We start from the raw sequence: 23,211 nt of genomic DNA, 5'->3' as shown, positions 1-23,211 counted from the left end.
CCCGCCTGGATCCTTAGAGCTTACTACAATGGAAAGTTATGGAATGAGTGTCTTGTAATTTGTGTTTTGTTTTGTTTTGTTTTGTTTTGTTAAAGGCAATTCAGTCTGCTTTGTGGTGAATGAATGAGGTGGCCAGGAGTACAAGAAGAGACAGTATAATAGTAATTCAGGTGAGAAAAGATGGTGGTTTAGATTAAGTGGAAGCAGCTGATAGCTAGAGAAATGGTGGGTTCTATTCTGGAATTAGACTCAAGTTTGGGTGATGGATATGGAGGTTTAGGCCTTTAGGTTGGGGAGGCTTCTGGAATAATCCAGGGTTCAGTGTGTGCAGCTGGATGGGTAATGCCTTTTACAGCGATGAGGAAGACTGAGCGTGGAGAAATTGGTCCACCACTAGAGAAAGAGACCAATTTTGGGCCCATTAAGTTCGAGATACTGAGTAGACAATGGAAAAGTGTATCTGGAGAAGCTCTCTGCCTCTGAGTTCTGGACTCAGCTCTGCAAGTCTCCTTTTGGCCGAACCGGACGCATCTGAAATTTCACATTTCTTCTTCCTCAAATTTTTAAGTCCTCCTAGATTCACCATCTCATGAAAAGACATCACAACTCAATCAGGATCAAAACACAACTCTGGAAGGCCTCAGTATCAACATCAAACATAAAGAAAGTCAGTCACTTGCCCAGCCAGTCTGTTGTCCCCTCTCCATATTCCCCACCTGGGTACCTCAACTCACCTTTCAAAGTTTGGTCTAAAAATCGCTTGGTCCAACAAACTTTCTTCAAACCCGCAATTCAGATTAAGGTCCCTCTGTAACACAATGTCATCCCGTTTCTTACATTGTAATAGATTGCCTCTTTTCTTTTCTCTTTTATCTGTATCCTTCGCAAGACTCCCTGAGGGCAGAGGATGACTCTTCAAAGTCTGGTTTATAGTAGCTGCTTTTAAAGTCTTGCTGAATGAATGAGGATAGCATGTGGGAGGTGAAGTCAGAAGAGCCAATTGCAGCCAGATCACAGAGGCCTGCACGTCCTTCACCAGCTACAAAGCTGGAGACAGTGGATAAAGCATTTGAATTCTCCACTAACAGGTGAATTTTTCAAGTTGCTGTTACCACTTTCAGCCAAGAACCCAACTGCCTGTCCAACCCATCTTCCTAAATAATAAGGTGAGCTCTAAGGAGCAAAGCCTCAGACTGAGTGATTCTTCTCGTATTTTACCTCCTGCTACTGTTTTTCACTGCCACCTTTTTTCCATTGTCTTGACACTTTTTCTACCCTGGATGGAGGAGATCATCGACTGTCTACCCAGCATCCTTTTCCTGCTTGTTCCTTCTTTCCAAAACTAGTTTAGTTCAGGACCTATCTCTCTTCTATCCAGACACATGACCCCATATTTAGCTTAAAGTAAGTCTTGGTTGGATTTAAGCCAATCATGGAGTTTCATTCCTTACCCCTTGGCCAAAGTAAGTATGGAAGGATTTACCACTCACTGGCCTCATCTCCAATACTTTGGCCACATGAAGTGAAGAAATGACTCATTGGAAAAGACCCTGATGCTAGGAAAGATTGAAGGTGGGAGGAGAAGGGGATGACAGAGGATGAGATGGCTGGATGACATCACTGACTGGATGGACATGAGTTTGAGCAAGGTCCAGGAGTTGGTGATGGACAGGGAAGCCTGGCGTGCTGCAGTCCATGAGGTCACAAAGAGTCAGACATGACTGTGTGACTGAACTGAACTGAACTGGCCCCATCTCTGCAGCCCCTGAAGAGTGTTCAGGGACTCTGCCCAATGCTGTGGTCCCTGTATCACAGGGGACCAGTTTTTGCCCAGGGCTAACTATTTCAATGCGGGCATGGATAATTTCAATGCACGCCTGACACTTCCAGGGGAGCAGCCCTCCTACCCTTCCAACACCTGAGCTGCAGAGGACCCTTGGGCACTGTGGCTGCAGGTTACCTGGGCTTCCTGTGGGCAAGGCTGCCAACACAGAACTAGGAGTTATGGATGGGCCAAATCCAGAGGAAATACCATTTTTCTTGACTGTGGACTAAGACCTACATTCTTTGCCTTTGAGGCTGAGAAAGAGGCTGCTGCTGCTGCTGCTACTAAGTCGCTTCAGTCGTGTCCAGCTCTGTGTGACCCCATAGACGGAAGCCCACCAGGCTCTGCCACCCATGGGATTCTCCAGATAAGAACACTGGAATGGGTTGCCATTTCCTCCTCCAATGCATGAAAGTGAAAAGTGAAAGTGAAATCACTCAGTCGTGTCCGACTCTTAGCGACCCCATGGACTGCAGCCTACCAGGCTTCTCTGTCCATGGGAATTTCCAGGCAAGAGTACTGAAGTGGGGTGCCATGGCCTTCTCCAGAGAAAGAGGCTGATGATGACTAAAGTCTCTCATTGGCAGACACCTTTACACACAGACTTCTAATACACTAGGGACAAACAGCAAGAGAAGACTCAGGAACTACCCTCTGATTAATCCTGAAACGCTGGTTTTCTCCATGCCCACCGAGGCAGCCACGCTACACAGAGGAGTTAAATCATAACTAGCAAACATATTTGGAATCTGAATACTTGAACTACACTCCCTGGCCAAACACACGGTACAGGCTGATGGGGGAAGGAGGATTCCGGGCAGGTAGGCAAAATCAGGATGACCTAATGCCATTCACAAATACTGTCACAGAACAGACCCTTTAGGAAGTACACACAATTTCCGTTGGACCTTGACGGAGGTGGCAGTTGTGCAACACTGTAAATGTACTGAAAAGAAGTGAAGTGAAAGTGTTAGTGATGTCTGACTGTGCGACCCCACGGACTGTAGCTGCCAGGTTTCTCTGTCCATGGAATTCCAGAGGCAAGAATACTAGAGTGGATGGCCATTCCCTTCTCCAGAGAATGGCCAACCTAGGGATTGAATGGGAGTCTCCTGCATTGCAGGCAAATTCTTTACCATCTGAGCCACCAGGGAAGCCCATAAATGTACTACGTGCCACTAAATTGTACACTTAAAAATGCTTACTGTTACGTTGTGTGAATTTCACCTTAATTTAAGGGAAATACATGGGTTTACAAGTGTGCAAAGCCAGGTCTTTGTGGGCACCCCCACACATGTGTACACACATACACACACACAGACTTCTATGAAATTCAGAGAGATGCTTGCACATGGCAGAAATACTCTTCTCCTGCAGACAGTCCCTGGCAGAAACTCCCAAGACATCCACTCCTCAGGAGGTGAGTTCATCCCCATGACACGTTTCCACATTGTGGAGCACAACTTACCTTCCCTCAGGCATGTCTCACACCCCCTACTCTGCCAGTTCTGCATAACCTGCTTCATCTTCTCCCTCCATTTCTGGTCCCCTTGTTCTGCAGGAGGCTCCCAGCAGAGCTCTTTGCCAGGCTTATTATGGAGTGACTGAAGCGACTTAGCAGCAGCAGCAGCACCACGCTACTTTAGCCCTATTTCACTTCACAGCAGAGAAAGCACAGCAAGCACAGCCTTGCTTCTGCTACCACACTAGTCCAACCAGCCCACCAAACCTTCGGCTCCCAATATACTGATGAGGAAACTGTGGCTCAGAGAAACTCATCACTTGTCCAAAGTCACAGTTGAGTTGGTCAGAAGTGAGGCAGGAAGGCAGTTTCTTCCATCAACTAGTATAGGACCCTCATGGCCTCTTTGTTCTAAGCAAGCAGTAGATTTTAGACACAGACCTTTTAAATCTCTGAATCATAGTCTTACTGGCTATGTGGCCTCAGGCAAGTTACTTACTGTTTCCATTTCCTTCTTCTATAAAATGGACTCAACTGTTGTAAGATTAAACAACAGACATTGAGCCTGTGTGGTGGCTGCAAACTTATCACCCCACCCAATGGCACACATTCTCTGTTCAGTTTCAGGAGATTTGATGCAAAGGAATAAATTGGAGGAAAAGGAGGATTGAAGGGAAAATCGACTTTGTGAAAAACACACAGAGAAATTTGGCTGCTTACTAAGTGCATGTTTACCACGGCAGGCAAGAACTGAAATTCGAGGTTTTACTAAAATAACTGAAGATAGCTAAATCAATAGACCCCAAAAGTATTGTTTTAAAACAATGGTTAACGAGACTTGAGAAGTGAAAGAGAGTCAAGATGCGTGTGGACTTTGATGTGGCCGCCCGGCCCTGCACTCAGCACAGGCAGTTTTCAGCTGCTGCCTGTAAAAGGTTCATTGGACCCACATTTGCACCAGCATCTTTGTGCTCCCAGAAACTCAGCCAATCCAGGAGCTGGATTGCCCACCACAGAGAATCTGGCTAGAAGAAGATGTGACACTGGCCAAACACACCAAGGGCCAGAGCAACAAAATCAAAAAGCAGCAGATGAGGAAACAACAAAGTTTTCAAGAAAAACCTCAGTCATTTCCAGTGGTTTCGAATGTGCATTCTCTTTCCTAGATCCTCTAAAACACTTGAAGGCAGCGCTGGGACAGGAGCTGCCCCCCAACTAGGGCAGAGAGCAGCAGCCAAGCCCAGGGCAGTGGGTGAAGTGCTGGGAGGCCGTGGCTGGAGCAGTTGGGCCAGTTAGCGTGGGAGTGGAGGCAGTTTTCAACTGCAGAGGTGTGGACCCTAGAGTCTGGTCAAATTGCCAGGAATCTGTGAGGTTCCAGCTTTCAGCACCGCCCTAAGTCACCCACTAAGCTGAGTCCCGTCCAAGCTGACATGTCAGCCCTTTTACGGAGTCTGTGTTATGTGCTTCCTGGAAAATCAAACAGTGTACATCTCCTTTCAGAGAGCCACTAGCTCAGTTAAGCAATCTAGTAAGACCCTGGCAGCAGGGGAAGTCACTAATGAGAATAATGACTTACAGATCTGGAGCCTGTGGGCCTGGTCTGAGGCCCAGCATCGATCTCCTGGGCTGTGTGTGTAACTCATGCAGGTCATTTCAGTGTGTCTGTTTTCTCATCCATTTAAGCAAACGCAGGAGGAGGGGTAGATAATATCACCTACTTCAGAGGTTGTTGTTATGATCAAATGGGATACACAGGTCCAAAGAAGGCCCGCTGATGTAGGCAGAAAGAGACACATGTGCTAAGTGCCACAGGAATTCATATGCTATGTCTACCGCCTGAGGACTAGAGAAGGCTGCGAGGAATACCTTGTCCTACCCATCTTCCCTCTGAACCTCAAATGCACATGCTCCCATCACCTCCTCACCTAAGAAAACTGTCCTGACCCTCCCTGTCCCCATCCTCAAAGTGGAATTGCTCCTTCCTGCTTCCCAATGTCAGTATCTGGGGATGCAGTTAATAAATATAGGGGAACTATAGTAGGACATCCTAATAGTTTGACATAAAGCTACATGTTGAGAACTAAAGTCATGAAAATGAAACCATAATCGTCATTAGTCATCTGCAATATGGGTCATTACTAAGAGATCACATTACTAAGAAATCACTGACATGCTTGAAAACACCCGACTCTAATCAAGGTGAATAAAATGTAAGTAAAGGGAGCTGTAACCTAATCAGTTGAGTTCAGTTCAGTCGCTCAGTCGTGGCCGACTCTTTGCAACCCCATGAATTGCAGCACGCCAGGTCTCCCTGTCCATCACCAACTCCCGGAGTTTACTCAGACTCACGTCCATCGAGTCAGTGATGCCATCCAGCCATCTCATCCTCTGTCTGTTTTAGCCTGTCTGAAAAATGTTGACTTAAAAATCATTATCTATAGGGTTTCTAAGTAGACTCTTGTTGTTGTTGTTTATTTGCTAAGTCATATCTGCCTCTTTTGCAACCCCATGGACTGTAGCTGGCCAGGCTCCTCTGTCCATGGGATTTCCCAGGCAAGAATACTTAAGTGGGTTGCTGTTTCCTTCTCCAGGGGATCTTCCCAACCCTAAGTAGAGTCTAGCAAAGGGGAAATTGCATAATCAGAAATATTCATGCCCATCCAGCTTTGCCCAACAGTAAGATGCTGGACCTGGTGGACAAAAAGAGCCTGGACACTAGAAAGCCAAGCTCTCACATGGAAGGGACAGTTAACCATACGGTTCCAGGATCCAGATGAAATTCATATAGCCTCTACCACCTTTTGTTCCAAAGCCTGAATCCCAAGAAAGCTTCTAATGAATTAATTTTCCCCGATACCTTAATACTAAGGGAAGGTACACTGGATAACAGGCACTGAACAGGTATTTATCACTATAGCTTTGCTCTTCTTATGTATGTTTTCTGACTATGAAAACAAATTGGAGAAGAATTCAGTTAAATCTTAGGCAACTGAACACATGCATCTATCTTTGATCTTTCCCAAATCCTCTGACATATATAGTAATTAAAAAAAAAAAAAAGGCATAAAGCCACAGGACAAATTAAACAGCCACATCATTTTAGAAGGTAGAAAGCCAAAGAACAAGTAAGAACTGATATGCAGACCCTGGGAGCCAAATCCTGGATCCTGGGCCAACAACAAGGGGAAGTTATAAAGCACCTTGTTCTGCTCAACAGAACCCTTTAAAGGTGTGGGAGCTCGCACAGTGTGTTCTGAAAGGGGGTTGAAAGCGGCGCCACAAACAAGGGGTGGGTTGATAGTCTGCTTGTAAAGCAGTTACACCCCAGATACCGTTCTCTATCATGATAATGTTCTCCCCAACCCTGACAAAAGGCAGAGAGATTTATTTCCAGGAAAGTGTAGAACAGAGGGTTCCCTGGGTGGGAAGACACAGGGCCCCGTTGAACATACCTAACACACGGGCCAGAACAGTGGAGCCTAGCAGGACCCTCTCAGGCAGCAGAGTAGAAGATTCTTTTCTGGGGAACATGACCAGTGCAAGAGGAAGGACCAGGTTCCCCAGGGAAAAGGCCCAGACGGCTCACCCTACAGCAGTGGTTCTCAAATGGGGAAACAGGAAGTAAGGGGCGATGTTGCCCCAAGGGAACACTTGGCAGTGTCTGGGACATTCTTGATCATCATGACTGGGGTGGGAAAGACAATAGGGATGCGCTCAACATCCTACAGTTCACGGGACAGCACCCACAACAAGCTGTCCAGCTCAAAATACAATGGTGCTAGGCTGAGAAACCCAGACCTTCAGTAAGGACCAGAGTCATCCAGGCCCATGTATACACAGAGCTTTCCACATTCTCCAGTGTCACTCTCATAAATATAATTAGACACTTGAGAAACTGCCACAAAAGGCAGAGACTAAAACAAAAGACTGTGGGAAAACAAAAATTTCAAAAACCTATCATTAATATCCTCAGAGACTTCTGGTGTTTGCTTTATGTAACTTTATCTCTTTGTTGTTAAGGTGTCTAATGGTTTAGGATGTCTACCTTCTTTGTGAATTGTACCTTTTATCATTAAAAATATTCATCTTTATTTAAAATAAATTTTTTCAAAAAGACAAAAAAAAAAAAAAAATACCCTCAGAGAAATTAGAGAAGATACTCAAACCAAAAGAAAGCCAAGCCAAACTTAGAAAATGCTAAAGAAAAAAAGAAAGGCACATCCAAAGAACAGGAAAAGGTTCTGCTAGAATGACATTAAACAAACAAATAATAGTAAGGGTAAACTTGAGGAACTCTCCCAAAATAGAGCAAAAAGACACAGAAAGGGCAAATATAAGACAATTGTGACTCAGCTGGTAAAGAATCCACTTGCAACGTGGGAAACCTGGGTTCGATCCCTGGGTTGGGAAGATCCCCTGGAGAAGGGAAAGGCTACCCACTCCAGTATTTTGGCCTGGAGAATTCCATGGACTGTATAGTCCATGGGGTCACAAAGAGTCAGACACGACTGAGCGACTTTCAGAGAACCACCCCAAAGCTCCAATATCTAAAACCTGGAAGTTCAAGTGTAACAGAAGAGATTAACTGGAAGTGAAGAAATCAAAGAAATAAACCAGGAAAATTTCTCAGAACAGAAGGACACGAATCTCTGGAGTGAAAGGGCTCACAACAGTTGGCTGGACCCTAACCCAAAGACCATGAGTGTGAAACTCCAGAGAGGAAAACCAAGTTCTTGACAATGAATCCAGATCCAGATTGGGATCAGACTTTGTGACAGCAGAAACTGAAAGTGGAAGACAATGGAGCAATGCCTTTAAAGTTCTGAAGAAAAAAATGATTTCTAATCTATTTTCAAAATGTCAATCAAGTATGATGGAAATAAAAACACATTCAAACACACAGGCAACAAAAAATTTGCCTACAACGCACCTTTTCTCAGGAAACTAATAAAATAGATGCTCTACCAAAATGAGGAACTAGACTATGCAGATAAGAAAAGTAAAAATAAGAATGTAATACATAAGATAGAGCCAAAGGGAATCCCAATAATGATGTAGGAAAATCCCAGGATGACAGCTGTGCAGCAGCTGGAGGCAACTAGCCCAGTCTGAAGCAGAACAGCAGGCTCATGGCAAAAGTCTCCCAGAAGAGACAGACAGAAGACTTGATACACTGGAATGCCTGGAAAGGCAAGTTCAGGATGAGACAGACATACAATGAAAACTTAGCAAGGGAAGAAGCAAAATAATTAGTAATTCCAGGGAAACAAAAAGTAGCACAAAGAAGGAAAAGTAATTATAGTACATTACATGGCTCAGCTGTGCTAACACAGCAGTAAGGATATAACGATGGGTCAATAATCAAACGAAAATGACCGTGTTGCTCCTGGGGATGGGTGGATGGGACGTGGAAGATACTCTGAAAGAGAGCTAAAGCCTCATCATTCCCAGTGTGAAGGCAACAGAGGATTTCTTTTACCAAAATAAACTGCTAAGAATTGAAAGTGCTTGCCTTGGGGGAGTGGAAGGACTTTTCTACAGAGAAGTGGAGAGGAATCTTTTGTTTTTCCATAACAGGATCTTATAGAACTGTTGACTCTTTAAAACTTAAGCCATTTGTATATATAACTTCAATAAAACAAAGCAACCTTTTTTTATAAATTGAAGGAAAACAGAATAAAGTATAAAGAAGTAAATTTCTAAAAACATTCACCATCACTACCTAGAGCCAACAGATTAACATTTTGACAATTTTGTACCAATTTTTTTCTTACACATTATACATATGTATGTTTTTCAAAGTTGTAATCATGCTACAGTTTTGATTCCTGCTTTTTCACACTTAAAATACCACCAGCCTTTTCATATATCTTTAAATATCTGCTCAAAGCAGTTTTTAATGGCTGTGATTACTCTAATACACACTATGCTATCATTTAACAAATCCCTTTTTACTATGCATTAATGTGTTTATATTTATCACTGTTATAAGTATCACTATGAATAACATCATTTTATGTAAATCTTTGTGTACACTGAATGTTTCCCTGGCATAAATTCATAGAAATGGATCATTGAAAATGTAACTATCTTTGCCAAATTAACTTCCAAATGGACTGTATCAGTTTTTACTGAACTGATACAGTTCAGTACATAAAGCATCCTCTTCCCTGACTTCTGAATATCAATTTTTCTCATGTTCAATTTGATAAGTGAAAAAAGTTTTTATTTTCATATCTCTGCATATTGTGTGTCCATTGGCTATTGGCTTTTCTTCCTTATGAGCTACTGGTTTATGGCTTGTGTCCATTTTTCCAATGAGACCACATGGTAAGTTAATCCCTCCACAGCCTTGTTTGTATCTGGATCTGTATGAATTAACACAAATCAGACCCATGGACCTGATGATGTGTGAATGCCTCAGTGAAATCAGGTTTCTAAAAGTCTCAATGGCCCCACTGAGGGCTGAGCTCTCTGGGAGGCTCCAGGCAAGCAGCATGGCAGCCAGGCACCTCTATGACACTCCTCACACTCCTACCTTTTCTTGGCACATCCCATTTTCTGCTTTCATTTTGTCATATGGACTTCCCTGGTGGCTCAGGTGGTAAAGAATACACCTGCAATGCGCGAGACCTGGGTTCCATCCCTTGGTTGGGAAGATCCCCTGGAGAAGGGAAAGGCTACCCACTCCAGTATTCTGGCCTGGAGAATTCCATGGACTGCATAGTGGGACACGACTGAGCGACTTTCACTTTCACTTTCATAGTATACATCTTCTCTTTGCAATAGACTCTAAGCTCCTACAGAGGATGGATCTTTGTGTTCCTCATGTCACCTATATTTAACAGATACTCATGTACCTAAGGGTGTGGATGGTGGGAGGTGGGGGAGGATTATGAACACAGGCAGCAGGAGAACTGGAACACTGAGAGTAGAGGGCGACCAGCCCCGACCCCTTCTGCAGGCTTGGGTGAAGACTGCACCAGAAGTACGTGACCAGCAGGACTTCAGAAAGCGGTTTCTGGGGTTCAGGCAGAATGTTCGTGTAATGAAGACTGACATATACGAATAAAAAGGACAGGCAAAGGTTATTCAGCCACAAAAAGAAATGACATACGGGTATACTCCACAACATGAGTGAACTTTAAGAACATGATGCTAAGGGAAAGAAACCAGACACAGGGTTACATATTGTATGATTCCACTTGTATGAAATGGCCAGAACAGGCAAATCCGCAGGGACAAAAAGCAGATTAGTGGTTGCTAAAAGCTAGGGGGAGAGGAGAATGGAGAGTATTAGTAGGTACAGGGTTTCTTTGGGGAATGATGAGGATGTGTTCTGGAATTAAATAGTGGTGATTCAACTTTGTGAATATATAGAACCTGCTGAATATGAATAATACCTCAACTTTTAAAAAGGAAAGAGGAGTAAACTTATACATTAAGCAGTCTGGCCCACGGGAAACTTCTGAGGAATCGCTTTGTTCATAATACCAGCTTCCCTAGACTGATGCTTCCACAATGCCTGACCCAGCAGCAGGATGTCTGGGCTCCCCACCAACCTCCTGCTTTTAACAGAGGGACACCTAACATAAAACACACTTAAGGGATCCTAGAGATCCAGACTTGCTGGAGAACAGCACACATCGTGTCTTGTATTTTATCCAAATAGGCCTGGAAGCCTTTCTGCTAATGGCATCCATGAGTTAAGAAATGAGTTTTACTGTGCTTCAGTGGACACCTTACAATGACCTCCTATAACCTGATTTTAAAGAACTTCAATAACATCCAGACAGATCAGAATCCCCTTTAAAATGAGCTGATGGAGGAGGTGTAAAGTCATGGGAAAAGTACTCTCCATGATTATCTTTCTGATAATCCCCTAAATCCAACACACACCTGGTTGTGAGCTGTGCTGAGTGTACCTGCCACTTGCAGCCTGCTCCTCCCTATTCCCAGGGCTTACAATCTGGGGGCTGAGTAAAGATTTACACAAGAATAAAATGAAATGCTAGACTAGAGCCTATAGATGATTTTCTCAGCTGAAATGCAAAGAAGGAGTTCAATCCTTAAGAGGGCTGGAGCCTCAGAGGAGGAGCTCATGGGATGCCTGGGACTCAGAAGGACCTTCTCACTTTCTGCAGACTGGATAAAGCCCAGAAATTCCCTCCTGCTGGACAAGGCCCCTGTCTAGAGACCGCAAGAAACCCTTTCACCTCCAGCCCTTCCCCATTCCTCCAGGGCCAGGGAGGTCACGAGAAACACCTTAATTAGGAACCCTTCATCAGCTAACTGGGAAGGACAGCTCTTTGAAAATTAGGCTGGGGTAAATGGAATTTTAATCAAGCTGGACAATAAGAATTAAATGCTTTCCCTCAGTGGCAGCTCTTACAGCGGGCACACTTGAGCCAACTCATTTATAATCCCAACCATTAGCTCATTTGAAAGAGGATGGTCTTTCTACACTGGAACAAGTTCTGAAAAAAAGAAAGAGCAAGAGAGAAAAAAAGAAGGAAGAAAGAAAGGAATGAAGGAGGAATTCAAAAGTGGGGGAAGGGAAGGGGAATGGAAGAGGAGGACACTTACACAGACAGCCATGGTCAGCCCGAAAAGTAATTACAGCTGAGAAGAGTGTCTGAGTAATGGCCTGTCCCAGTGACCTGCCTGGGGAGTTTCAACACAAAAGGATGTCATGCTACCTGTTGCTTTGTAACTGATTTAGCACAAACCGAACCAGCATTGTCCTCAGGGGCGGGCCTGTCACCTCCCAGAGTGCTAACCTCAGCTACAGTGAACACAGCAGGGCCTGAGCCTCAAATCTGTCTGGCTGCTTACAGTACAGGGGAGAACATGGCTTGACACTTGGGTTTCATCAAAGTATACTCATGGAACCTACTGTGTCCACACCCTGGGCCAGACAGCAGACCACTGGAGCCAAGGGCAGCTTAAGAAGTTCTGCTTCCGTTTTCTGCTGCTGATATTGCCTCGGCCCCATCTCCACCAGACAAGTGAGGAAGGCGGCACCACTGCCTGAATGATTCAATTCATTCCAACGTATACAGAGCGTCCCAACTGCATGTAAAGAACTAGAGATGAGGGTGTATGTAGGCGTGTTTGGATGGATAGGGGTTAAAAGATGAGTAAGCTATGTACTGCACTCTGGAGACAATGTGTAAGTAGAGCAGGTATACAGCACGTGTGTGTATGTGTGTGTGTATACACAAGTGTTGGGGGAGAGGAGGTGGCTTGCTATGAGGAGATACATGACGTTCACAGTTATTCATTAATGGTGGCTCTGATACTTCAGTTGTATCCGAATGACCTGGAGGGCCTGTTATACCAGAGTTGTCCCGGATTTTCTGATTCAGGAGGTCTGGGTTGAAGCCTGAGTCTGGATGCCTAAACAAATTCTCAGGAGACACATGTTGGCTCGAGGACCACATTTGAGAATCAGTGTAGTTTAATTCAAGGCGTTCCCAAGTGGCGCTAGTGATAAAGAACCCACCTGCCAACACAGGAGACGTAAGAGATTCGGGTTTGATCCCTGGGTCAGAAAGATCCCCTGGAGGAGGGTGTGGCAACCCACTCCAGTATTCTTGCCTGGAGAATCCCATGGACAGAGGAGCCTGGCGGCTATAGTCCCTAGGGTTGCAAAGAGTCGGACACGACTGAAGCAACTTGGCATGCACGCACATAGTAATTCAAACCCTTGCTGAGCATTGAGTACATGTAAGAATCCAACCTGGCACTTTCTTCACCTAAAATCGACCTGGAGAATCCTAGGCAGCTTAGCTCTTAGGAGCAGTTCATTGCTTGGGAAGGACAGAACCCAGCCCCCTCTGCGCCCCCTGATGAACAGGCACCTACTCCCTTGCCCCTTGTGCTGAACTGTGAGCTTCTAGCAGCAGGGCCTGACCTGTCTTGTAAGCCCCGCCCCTGGCACAGGTACCGGTGGCCCAGACTGGTGCTCAAGGAATGTTTGCTGACTGAGTGAATGAATGTTTTCATCCAGTCCTGGCAGCCTCAGTGGCGGGATGCAGCCCAGGCTGTGGGATGTGGGAGCTGAGGTGGTGCCAACGGGATACTCAGGAAGGCAGGCAAAATGAGGCGCGGGTGGCAGAGGGAGCACATCCAGGGCATACCCGATGGAAGAGGGACAAACAGGTTGAAAACAGCAATTTTTACCTAAATAAGAAAACCCCTAAAGGGAGAAGAGAAAAGCCTGGGGCAGCCCCTATGGGATGGAAAAGACACCTGCCATTTGCTGGCTGTCACGGCCCTGCCCAGTTGCCGCTGCACACGTACTCCAGTCAAGTCAGGGCTGGCAGGCGAGCGGGGGTGGCAACACAAAGGGGGCCCAAGCACAGCCCGGTCCTCCTTCCCGGGAAGAGGCGACACAGGCTCCGGCACGAAGCTTCTTCCACAGCCTCACTGGCAGTGCAGCCTCCGCTACCACACAAGGGACGGCCTCTTTCAGCAAGAATGGAAGTTAATGAACACATGAAGAAAACGCCCTTAATCTCCCAGGTGGGGGTGCGGCGGGGGTCTCCTTAAGGGCCATTTCAGCAGCAGCCCCTGGTGTCCCAACTATAGATACCATCCCACCCACTCTTTCAACCAGAAAAGCAACAGGCCTGGAATACACTGTTAAATGAAATCGCAACGGAGTGTACATGATGTAGAGGAGACATATAACACCGTCGAGCTGATTCACGTGAGCGATTTAACATGAAGAACCCAGGCCTTGGAGTTGGGCGGTCTGGCCCGCAACCTTCGTTTTGCCTTTTATCAGCTGTTATGGTATGAACAAGTTACTTAACTTCCCTGACCCTGCACAGGAGACAGTGGCAACCGGCTTTCTTCACTCACAGAGCAGGTGAGAGGCCTCATGGAGGCATGACATGAAGCATGCTTTGTACCCTGTAAGAATACCATTCAATGACAAGGGTGTCATTATTGAAGCCCAGAGTCCACCCTCAGTCTGGAAAGGGCTGGCTTGTGTGGGGATGGGGACAAGAGATGGCTAGGCCTCTACTCAGTCACTTGAAATGAAAGAGCAGGCCCTTCCCCCGTGTTCTGCTCTTTCTATTAAAATCAACAAGCAACGCAGCACCAGATTAATATCTCTCTAATTACTAAGCTGTCACTTACCAGGTGAAAAACTCCATAATTTAGTACTCATCCCTACTCCACATATTGACACTGAGAGCAGGGATCTGGGGTACCATAAAAAGACACATTTGGGACACCCCATGCCTGCACTCCATGCTCTTCCTCTCTATCCAGAATATCAGTTCTCCGTGCACCTCTGCCTGTGTCACCTCATTTAGTCCATTGCTTCTCAAGCTTTCACTCCACAGGAGAGAAAAGAGATATATGTTCAGCACACAGTGGGTGGGGTAGAGGGGCCCTGGGGTAAGTGACTGAGGTCAGGCTGATTGAGCTGGAAGGGACAACCTGAGCCCAGGGCTGTCCATTCTAGGCCCCACCCAGCTGCCTTGAGGCTGAGAAAAATCCCTTACTTGGCAGCTGGAAAGCTCTGATTTAATAATCCCCATTTTACAGATAAGGAAACTGAGGTTTTGAGAGGTCAAGACCCTTGTTGAGAAGTGGATCCTGGCAGTCCAATGTGGGGGCCCACCATTGTAACCAGCCTACTGTGCCGCCTTCTATCTCTTCCTGCAAGCCAACAACTTCCAAAAGCTTGTCTGGACCACCTCCTCTCAGCTGGGACCATGTGGCACTTGGTTTCACACATGGAGTGTTCCCTATTGCATAGGTGGACCTTTATGCCATCTGATCCCCCTTTTCTCCTACCCCAGAAGACTGACACACAGAGCCAGCCCTGAATCAACATCAGCTGAACTGACCTGGGGTGAAACCCCCAAAGCTGGCCTGGACCATCGTCACAGACTGAGTGCCAGGCCATTTGGGACCATCTCTAATCCTGATGGAACCCTGCAAGGTGGCCATTATCTCCCCACTTTATAGGGAGGGAAGAAGCTGGGCTGCCTGACGCTCTCACAGAGAGAGGAGGAGCGGGATTCAAAGATGTTCCAGACAATTCAATACCCATACATTTACTGCCAAGCCGCCTCCTCCCCAGGGGATTTGAGACTGCGAAGCCTCAGGAAAGATGCTTGAGACGGCATTGGGGGACAGACCCACAGGTGATACTAAAGGCCCCCAGGGTCCGAAAGAGGGGATAACACTGTTGGCCTGCTGCTTACCTACATGCCTGTCACTCCTTTGAAACTTAAGAGACTCCTACTAAATTTAAAAAGCTTTTTTTTCCCAAGAAAGGGGGTATGCCAGAAGCTCTTATTTAAGAGCAATAACCCTAGTCTTTGGTTAACCTTTTAGCAGAAATGGGTTGACAGCCAGATGGGAATCAACTCAATTTAAGAAATATTCATTGGAGGCTTACCACGCACCAGACACGGGGCTACGAGCTGGAAACATGGTGGAGAAAAAGAAATACAGTTGCCTGTCCTCACAGAGCTTAGAGGGAATGGAGCCAGACCTGCAGGCAGCAGATCTGGAAGGACTGAACTCAGGAGGGCTGGCAGACCCGGGGAAGGGCTCTGACGGCTCGCCACAGCCAGCCTGCCATGGCCAGGCTGCCACCGTGCGCAGCCTCCCTGGCTGGGTCTCCCCTCGCTTCCTCGTGCAAAGCAGCTGTCTGCCAGAAACTAAAAGAGGAACAGCAAACTGCTGAGGGCAAGGAAAGCTGCTCCTTGACCCAAGCATGCCAAATTAGGGCAAAACCAAGCCCTCTGACTGAAAAGAAATTCAGCTGAGGCGCACAAATTTTAAAGACATGTGTGGTCTTGGGCTTAGTTTCTTTGTAGCAGCCTCTCTTTCCTCCTCCTTGTATATTGCTATTCTGTATCTGAGGCCTCTCAGTAGTACCAGCTGCTGCCAACACATGTGTCATTGCTAGAAACTGATAGCCCCATGGAGAGTGGCTCTGTTTTGTCTTGTTTTAATACCATTAGGGCTCATCTCTTGAAACCCCAAATTCCACAACAAAACCGCAAACACCCAGCTCCCCATAAGGCCTCCGACCCCTGAGCTTTAAAGCAGTGCTTCCCACCTTTTTCACATCCTGGCACACAGAGAAAGGACCGCATCTGCTCAGCTCCCTGGAGGCTGCACACTGCCCCGCCCCCCCAGAGCCGAGCGGATGCTATTTGGGCACACCTGTAACACCATTCCTGATACACCTGCTGCGGAGCTTTGGTTCCCAGAGCGTAAATGTCACCAAACTTCAAGAGAATCATGACAGAAGTGAAGCCAGATGGATCAGAGGACCACATCCCAAACCCGTATCAGAGTCCCAAGCCAGGGGACACAGGACCTTTGGCCACCGCAAAGGCTTTGGAGCCAAAAAAGGCCATCCACCTTCCCCAGACGGAGGTGGAAACCAGCATTCCCTATGATGCAGTGCAGGCTAGAGATATAAATAGCTTCTAAAAAGGTTAGCAAAATGCAGAGATGACAAATCTACAGTAGGTTACTAAGGGAAACCAGGGTGCTCAGTGCCAGCATCTCACCTGTTGCGGTTGATGTCTGAAAGGGACACTGCCGCTCCTCTCAAACTCTGCTCCCTGGCCCCTCAGGACGAGTGAGGGGGTACAGGGACCTGGAGGCCTGGTGACGAGAGTAGGCACTTCCTGAGTCCCACTGATCTTCCCCACAGACCCCTCCAAACTAAGGAAAACCTTTCTCTGGGTCTGGTTTTCACAAGCACACTCCCTCAACTCCCTCGGAAGGTTTCTTGAGGATGCTGGCCTGAAGGCAGGAGCTGTTCCATGAGTGGCGATTCCCTGGGCTTTCCCCTCCCCCTTCCCGTGACCCTGGGCCCTTGGGTGCTGCCCAAGGAAACACTGAAGGCGGGGCATTTCAGAAGGCGGGGCATTCCCAGGCTGCCGGCCCTGGAGATTCCCTTCTGGAAGGGAAGTGCTTTCCTGGGCACCCAGAGGGCTTGCAAGGGAGCCACAGCTGCTGGGTTACGACAAGAAAGAAACAGACCTTGCCTGTCCCTGATCCAACCCCCGGGGACACCTGAGCTAAGGTATTTATAGCTCTCCTGTATGCATCCTTGAACTTGTGTGTGTTCAAGTCAACACATATAGCAACAGTACACCCTAAAGCACACATATGGATGTGTACGCACTGAGGCAGTGACTAAATCTGGAACTCTCGGGAACCCAAACTCAGCCCCAACACACACCCTCTTGAGTGTGGGTATTCCGGGACCTGGGATAAACTGGGCGTCTGTCCTTCCCTCTTCAAGGTATCAAGTTCTGCCTTCCTGCCAAGGATTAAGAGATCAGCCGGGTGCTGGAGAGCAGCTTGCCAGGCAGCTCCCACCAGCTCATCTGCCAGAGCCCTTTCCACTTCCCCCAAGCTCCCTGTACAGAGGCAGGAGGGAAAAATCTCACCCTCTAGCCCCTCTGTGAGCAGACAGAGGGGCTGCAGAGCCGACCTCAGAGCCCTGAAAGCTGGGCAAGAAAGGAGAAGCACTGCAGAGGCCCAGGCCAGAAGCCAGACCCTCCAGGGAGGAGGAGGGAGTGTCCTCAACTTCCACTCTGAAAAGCTTGGCAGTAAAATATTGGGCCTGCTCCTGGGCCACCCAGGGTCTTGGCCCAGAGAGGGGGGCTTCCCTTTGGCCTAACACTGGTGGTATTGAGGGATGTGCCCAGGCAGAGCGCGTGACCAGACTAACACTGCCCATCACACTCACGTTCTCTCTCTCCCCGCCAGCAGCAGAGGTGAAGGGGGAAACTGCCAGCTCTGGAAGGCAAGAGGTCATCTGCTACAGCCACCTCTTGAATTGTTCTAATATGTTCTTTAATATATAAATTGGGCAATTGTTACATGGCTTTGAACTCGACTGGGGTCAAAGAGGGGACCCAATGGGACTTCCCTGGTGTTCCAGTGGTTAGGACTCCATGCTGCCAATGCAGAGGGCTTAGGTTCGATCCCTGGTTGGAGAACCAAGATCCCACATGCCAAACAGGGCAGCTAAAAAATAAAAATTAATAATTTTTTTTAAGAGGGAACCCAAGAGTAGGTGCCCAGACTAGGAGTCCCAACCAACCCGGGAAGGTGCTGTTGCTATGACTCAAATACAGAGAGCACCCAAGTATACAAGTGAACAGCATACTTTATTTTTCAAAACTTTTTATATTTTTTTCTGGCCTCAGGTAGGATCTTAGTTCCTCAACCAGGGATCAAACCTGGGCCCCCTGCATTGGAAGTGCAGAATCCAAACCACTGAACCACCAGGGAAGTACCCCAAGTGAACATCTGAAAGTGCTGAGTTCCTTCCCCATCCCAACCTACCTCCTAAAGTAGCATCAACTGAAACCTACATATCCCACTTGGTTCTCAAATTCTACACTGAACTCTTCATTTTGCTAAGAGTTCTATCATTGGGGATGTAGGTTCTGATCGAGAAAGGAAAACCATCTGACACAACAGGGCATTTAGAGAAGGGAGCATTCAACTGTGTCCATGTACCCATGGGGTACATGTGATGGGGACTGTGGGAATTCTGAAGGACAAAGTTGGCACCATGGCTCCACTCAAAAGGCTCTAGGATCTGGCATCCTAGTGGAATTTCTATCAACTCCAAGTATAACATGCTGCCCTCTTCCACCTGCGACCCCTTCACCCCACAAAACTGCCCACAGTGGAGCACAGTAATTTCTCCAAATATTTATTACACATCTACTATTATGAATGAAGGACAGTGTCAGCTGCTTTTCTACACATTAAACAATTTAAGTTGGCCTACAACACTGCAGTGCAGATTTTAATTATCTACATTCTTACTAGATCACAAAGAAGGTTAATAATGTGGTAAGAATCACAAGAACAGTTCAGCCAAGTAGAGATCTGGGCCCACGCTAATTTGGTTCCAAAGCCCATTGGCTTTTTTCTGGTGCCCATTAGACTTTAAAATTTCTCTATATATGTATATGTGTTTCTTGATCACTATTATTATTGTAAGATTAACCTGATATCAATTCATAAAGGCATGAGGCCTTAATGTCCAAGTATAACACAAGTACCTCCTATATAACACACATGGCATCTAATTCAAACACTTTCACTTATGCTGTCATTGGCCATGGCAGATCCCTCTCTTAAATTTATTCTTTGTAGCCCCCAGGTGCTTAGTGCAGGGCTAGGCATCATAGAGTTGCAAAGAGTGGGATATGACTGAAGAGCCTGAGCACAGACACACACAGATACAAAGTGGGCACTCATTTAATCTCATTGAGGATTATGTCGCTAAGACTGCTTATTAGTAATAAATGCTTGGATGCTGAAAGATGAACTATTGCCAAGAAAAGTCTTAGACACTGGGAGAAACACCAAGGGGGCCTAGTCCACCTCTTGGTCAACAGAATAGGTGATCCACCGATGGGTAAAAACAGTAAACTTTAATCACTAATAGGTTGATCCCACTAGGTATACAGCTTACAATCTCCACTGGACAGAGCAGTTGACTCTTTGGACCTGGGTTCTTTCCTCTACAGGACTGGCATATAACCCCCAAACAGAGAACAGCTGTGAAGATTCCAGGGACCATGTCTAGAGACATACAAGCAACCCAATCAACCCAGGTGGTATCTCAGCACCTCCCATGGCTTCCTGTGTATATAACCACCTCTAACTAGGGCAGATTCAGACCCATGTCCTAACCCCAGCAACACCCTTCAGCAGTTGTGTGACCTTAGATCAGCGACCTAACTTCTTTAGGCCCCTTTCCTCATCTGCAAAGATAGTGGATTACCTATCTCATGGGGTTGTTTAGTGGAGAAGATATAATATTTGCATGTGGATGACCCTGGCCTGATATGTACGATAGAAGAAAGTCAGCAAATATTAGTCACATTTGAATGTGCACAGAACAGCTCTGACAGATACACGTCCTGTTGAACAGGGCTTGTGGTCAAAAAACAGTCATGGTGACAAGTAACAAAGAAAAGGGAAGAGGCACTAGTGAGAGAAGTTAAAATTAGAGACAATCCTTAAAAACCTCTCTCCTTTCAACCAATAATTTCAGCCTGTTGTTTACCAGCTGTACTTCTTAAACATTGGTCTTATTTGATTGAATGGGTTCTGCCTCTTGCCATCCATGACAGAAGGAGTAGCTACAAGGCAGGTAATGAAAAGCGGCCCTGGAAAACTAAGAACTGGTTATACTGGGACTTCCCCAGTGGTCCAGAGGTTAAGACTTTGCCTTCCAATGCAGGGAGTGCAGGTTCTACCTCTGATCAGGAGCTAAGACCCCATATGCCTCCAGGCAAAAAAACAAAATATAAAACAGAGCAATACTGTAACAAATTCAATAAAGACTTCAAAAGTCGTCCACATCAAAAAAAAAAAAAAAAAATCTAAAAAGAACCGGTTATACTGACCTGGGTCAGTTTGGTGAGAGGGGGTGGCCTTAGGCACCTCTCTCTGCCAACAGTCTCTCTTTTGAGACTACTCTATAGAGTCTATTCTAACAGTCTCTCTCAGAGGCTCCACTAACTTCACAGTACAGAAACCAGAGGTCACATTGAGGTGCCCCCCGAGAAGACCTTTTCCAGAATCTAACCTGATACTACAATTCTGAAACCCAGATCTAGATGAGTTACAAAGAAAACCTCCTCTTTATTGACCAAGTATGTGCCAGACTCAACGCTAAGCATCTAGCATACAATATACGCCCAGGGGAACGGTCTGAATTTTTTACGCCCCATCTTACGCATAAGGAAGCTGCGCTGTTGGGTATTCCCTACAGACTCTCTCTAAGGCCCTCAACCGCCCACTCGTCCTGAAGAACTCAAGTCAGGATGACACATAGAAACTTCCATCTGAATTTTCAGGTCTAATCACAGGGCTGGATTTTGCAAAACTTCATCACACATCTTAGGCCCACAGCAAAAGTGGGTTTGGGAAAAGGGTGGAGCTGGGACAGAGTCAGAAAGGAGACTTCAATCCTTCAGAAGCCACCTCTACTTTGCCAATAGTGGTTAGAGACTGACAGGAGGAGGGTGCATTTCCTTTCTGCACAGTGATCTCTACCAAAGAAAACCCAGACAAAGTCACCTGGCCTTCCTAGGGAACAACAACAACAAAAGCTCTTCCTCCCAGGTTCAGGCTGAACTCCTAACCCTTCCTTCCTCTCCCTGACCCAGGGAGTGGCTGGATGGTTGTTGTTTCTTTTCTTTTTTTCCCTGTGGTCCTCAGTAACACCACAAATTACGTTTCCAGGGACTTGAGTCCCACAGTGCAATGATGTTGTAATAAACATAACCAGGACCAAATGCCTTCCCATCATATTAGATGATGCCATTTCCCACCAATCAGGCTCCTCGGGCAGGCAGACCACTCACCAATGAGGGACCAGACAAAGGCTGTGAGGGGAGACCTGGTCATCTGCAACTAAAAATAAGGGCGCTTCAGGATTGGCTGCTGCCACTTTGCAACAGGAGTTGGGACCCACACACCAGGCACCACACAGGAGGCACACACAGGCAAAAACTTTCAGCCCAGGGGTTCACATGGGGTGGGCTGGTCTGCCTTTGTTGCTGAGGTTTTATCTTTTTCCCAATGTGCTGACTCAAAGAAATACTCGATCCAGAGGGACCCTCGCAGACACACCCTCGCTCCTAGACACCTCAGTTTCTAAAGGCTCTTCGCGATCATCCTAAATTGGGGGTGTTGGCCAGGGCCAAGACACTCACCTGTCCCGCTGTGTCATAGAGTCCCAGGAGGTACTGCTTGCCCCCCACGGTGACGCTGACTGCAAGGGCAGAAGTGGGGGCGGGGAGAGAAGCTCAATTACCTAGACTCTGGGGCAATTCTGTTCCCCACCAGGACCCTCCCCTCCCAAACCAGCGCTCGCAGGCGGGAGCTCCCAGGGAGATGCCACTCCTTTTCCCAGGCTCACAGTGAAGTGGGGGTGAGGCTGGGATGAAGTGGCACCCAGCTGCCCACTCCCTTCTCCCGAGTCCCGTAGCCACGTTTCCCCCTCGGGGTTTGACTGTTGGGAAGGCGACTGTAGGAAGGTCAAGGAGGTCGGCCCGGAGCACCGAGGGGGTTGGGAAGTGCCGGGAGCCCCGACGCGGGACGCGGGACTGGGCTCCAGGATTGGGGGGGCGGGGTGGGAAGAGGAGTAGGTCCAGCTGGCAAGGGGGCTGCCCGAGGGATAGCCTGGGGGTGGGGCCGGGCGCCCAGTGGAGGGCGCGGCGGGGGAGGGGCGGGGAGCGCGCGCAGGGGAGGCGGCGAGGGGGCTCATCCAAAGTTGCTCCAAAGTTCCCGGCCTGGGGAGCTGCCCCTTAGTCAGCACTTCCGAAGCTTACCTGCGTAGTGGTCGAAGACGGTGGGCACGTACTCCTCCGGGAAGGCGTCGTTGGCATAGCTCATGAGTAGGCACGTCTTGCCCACCGCCCCGTCACCGACCACCACGCACTTGAGCATCAGCGCGCCGGGCCCGTGAGCCATGCTGCAGCCGGCCGGCCTCCGGGCATGGTCCCCCCGGGGCCCCCGCCCCGGCCCCGGGCTTAGCCCCAGCCCGCCTGGGGGGTCCGCCGCCGCCGCCGCTCAGCGCAGCAGGGCCGACCCCCCGGCCCCATGCAGCGGCTCCCCCGGCCCAAGGGGAGGGGGCGACGGGCCCGGGGCGCTACCGCCGCCTCGGTCGCTGCCCGGATCCCCGCCCGGGCCCCGGTCTCCGCGCCCGCCCGCTGCCCCCGCCGTTCGGCGCCCGCGCCCTCTCCCCGGCCCAGCCTCCCCAGGAGGATCCACTGGATCATAAGACTGGCCGGCCCCGGGGGAGACGGCAACTTTGGGGAGGGCAGCGGAGGGGAGGGGCCAGGCGGCTCACCCCGCCCCGCGCCGGGCAGGGGCCCCCTCCCCG

At 47.9% G+C, this 23,211-nt stretch overlaps 1 protein-coding gene and 1 non-coding gene across 2 annotated transcripts in view; both read right to left on the bottom strand.

Annotated features, from left to right (window-relative positions):
• Positions 1 to 23,197, bottom strand: part of RHOQ (ras homolog family member Q) — a 40,330-nt gene extending 17,133 nt beyond the window's left edge. Inside the window, exons 1-2 of the mRNA XM_061432263.1 lie at positions 22,658 to 23,197; positions 22,040 to 22,098 (exon numbers count right to left, since the gene is read on the bottom strand). Of these exons, the coding sequence (XP_061288247.1) occupies positions 22,040 to 22,098; positions 22,658 to 22,799 (201 nt within the window). The 5' untranslated portion in view covers positions 22,800 to 23,197. The remainder of the gene's footprint in view (positions 1 to 22,039; positions 22,099 to 22,657) is intronic.
• On the bottom strand, positions 18,512 to 18,584 carry TRNAG-UCC (transfer RNA glycine (anticodon UCC)). The gene has a single exon. It is a non-coding gene; the product is annotated as a tRNA-Gly (tRNA).
• Positions 23,198 to 23,211: the final 14 nt, after the last annotated feature.

This window comes from Bos javanicus, chromosome 11, assembly GCF_032452875.1.
Source record: "Bos javanicus breed banteng chromosome 11, ARS-OSU_banteng_1.0, whole genome shotgun sequence".
NCBI lineage: Eukaryota > Metazoa > Chordata > Mammalia > Artiodactyla > Bovidae > Bos > Bos javanicus.
This window is presented reverse-complemented; position numbering and strand designations above follow the sequence as displayed.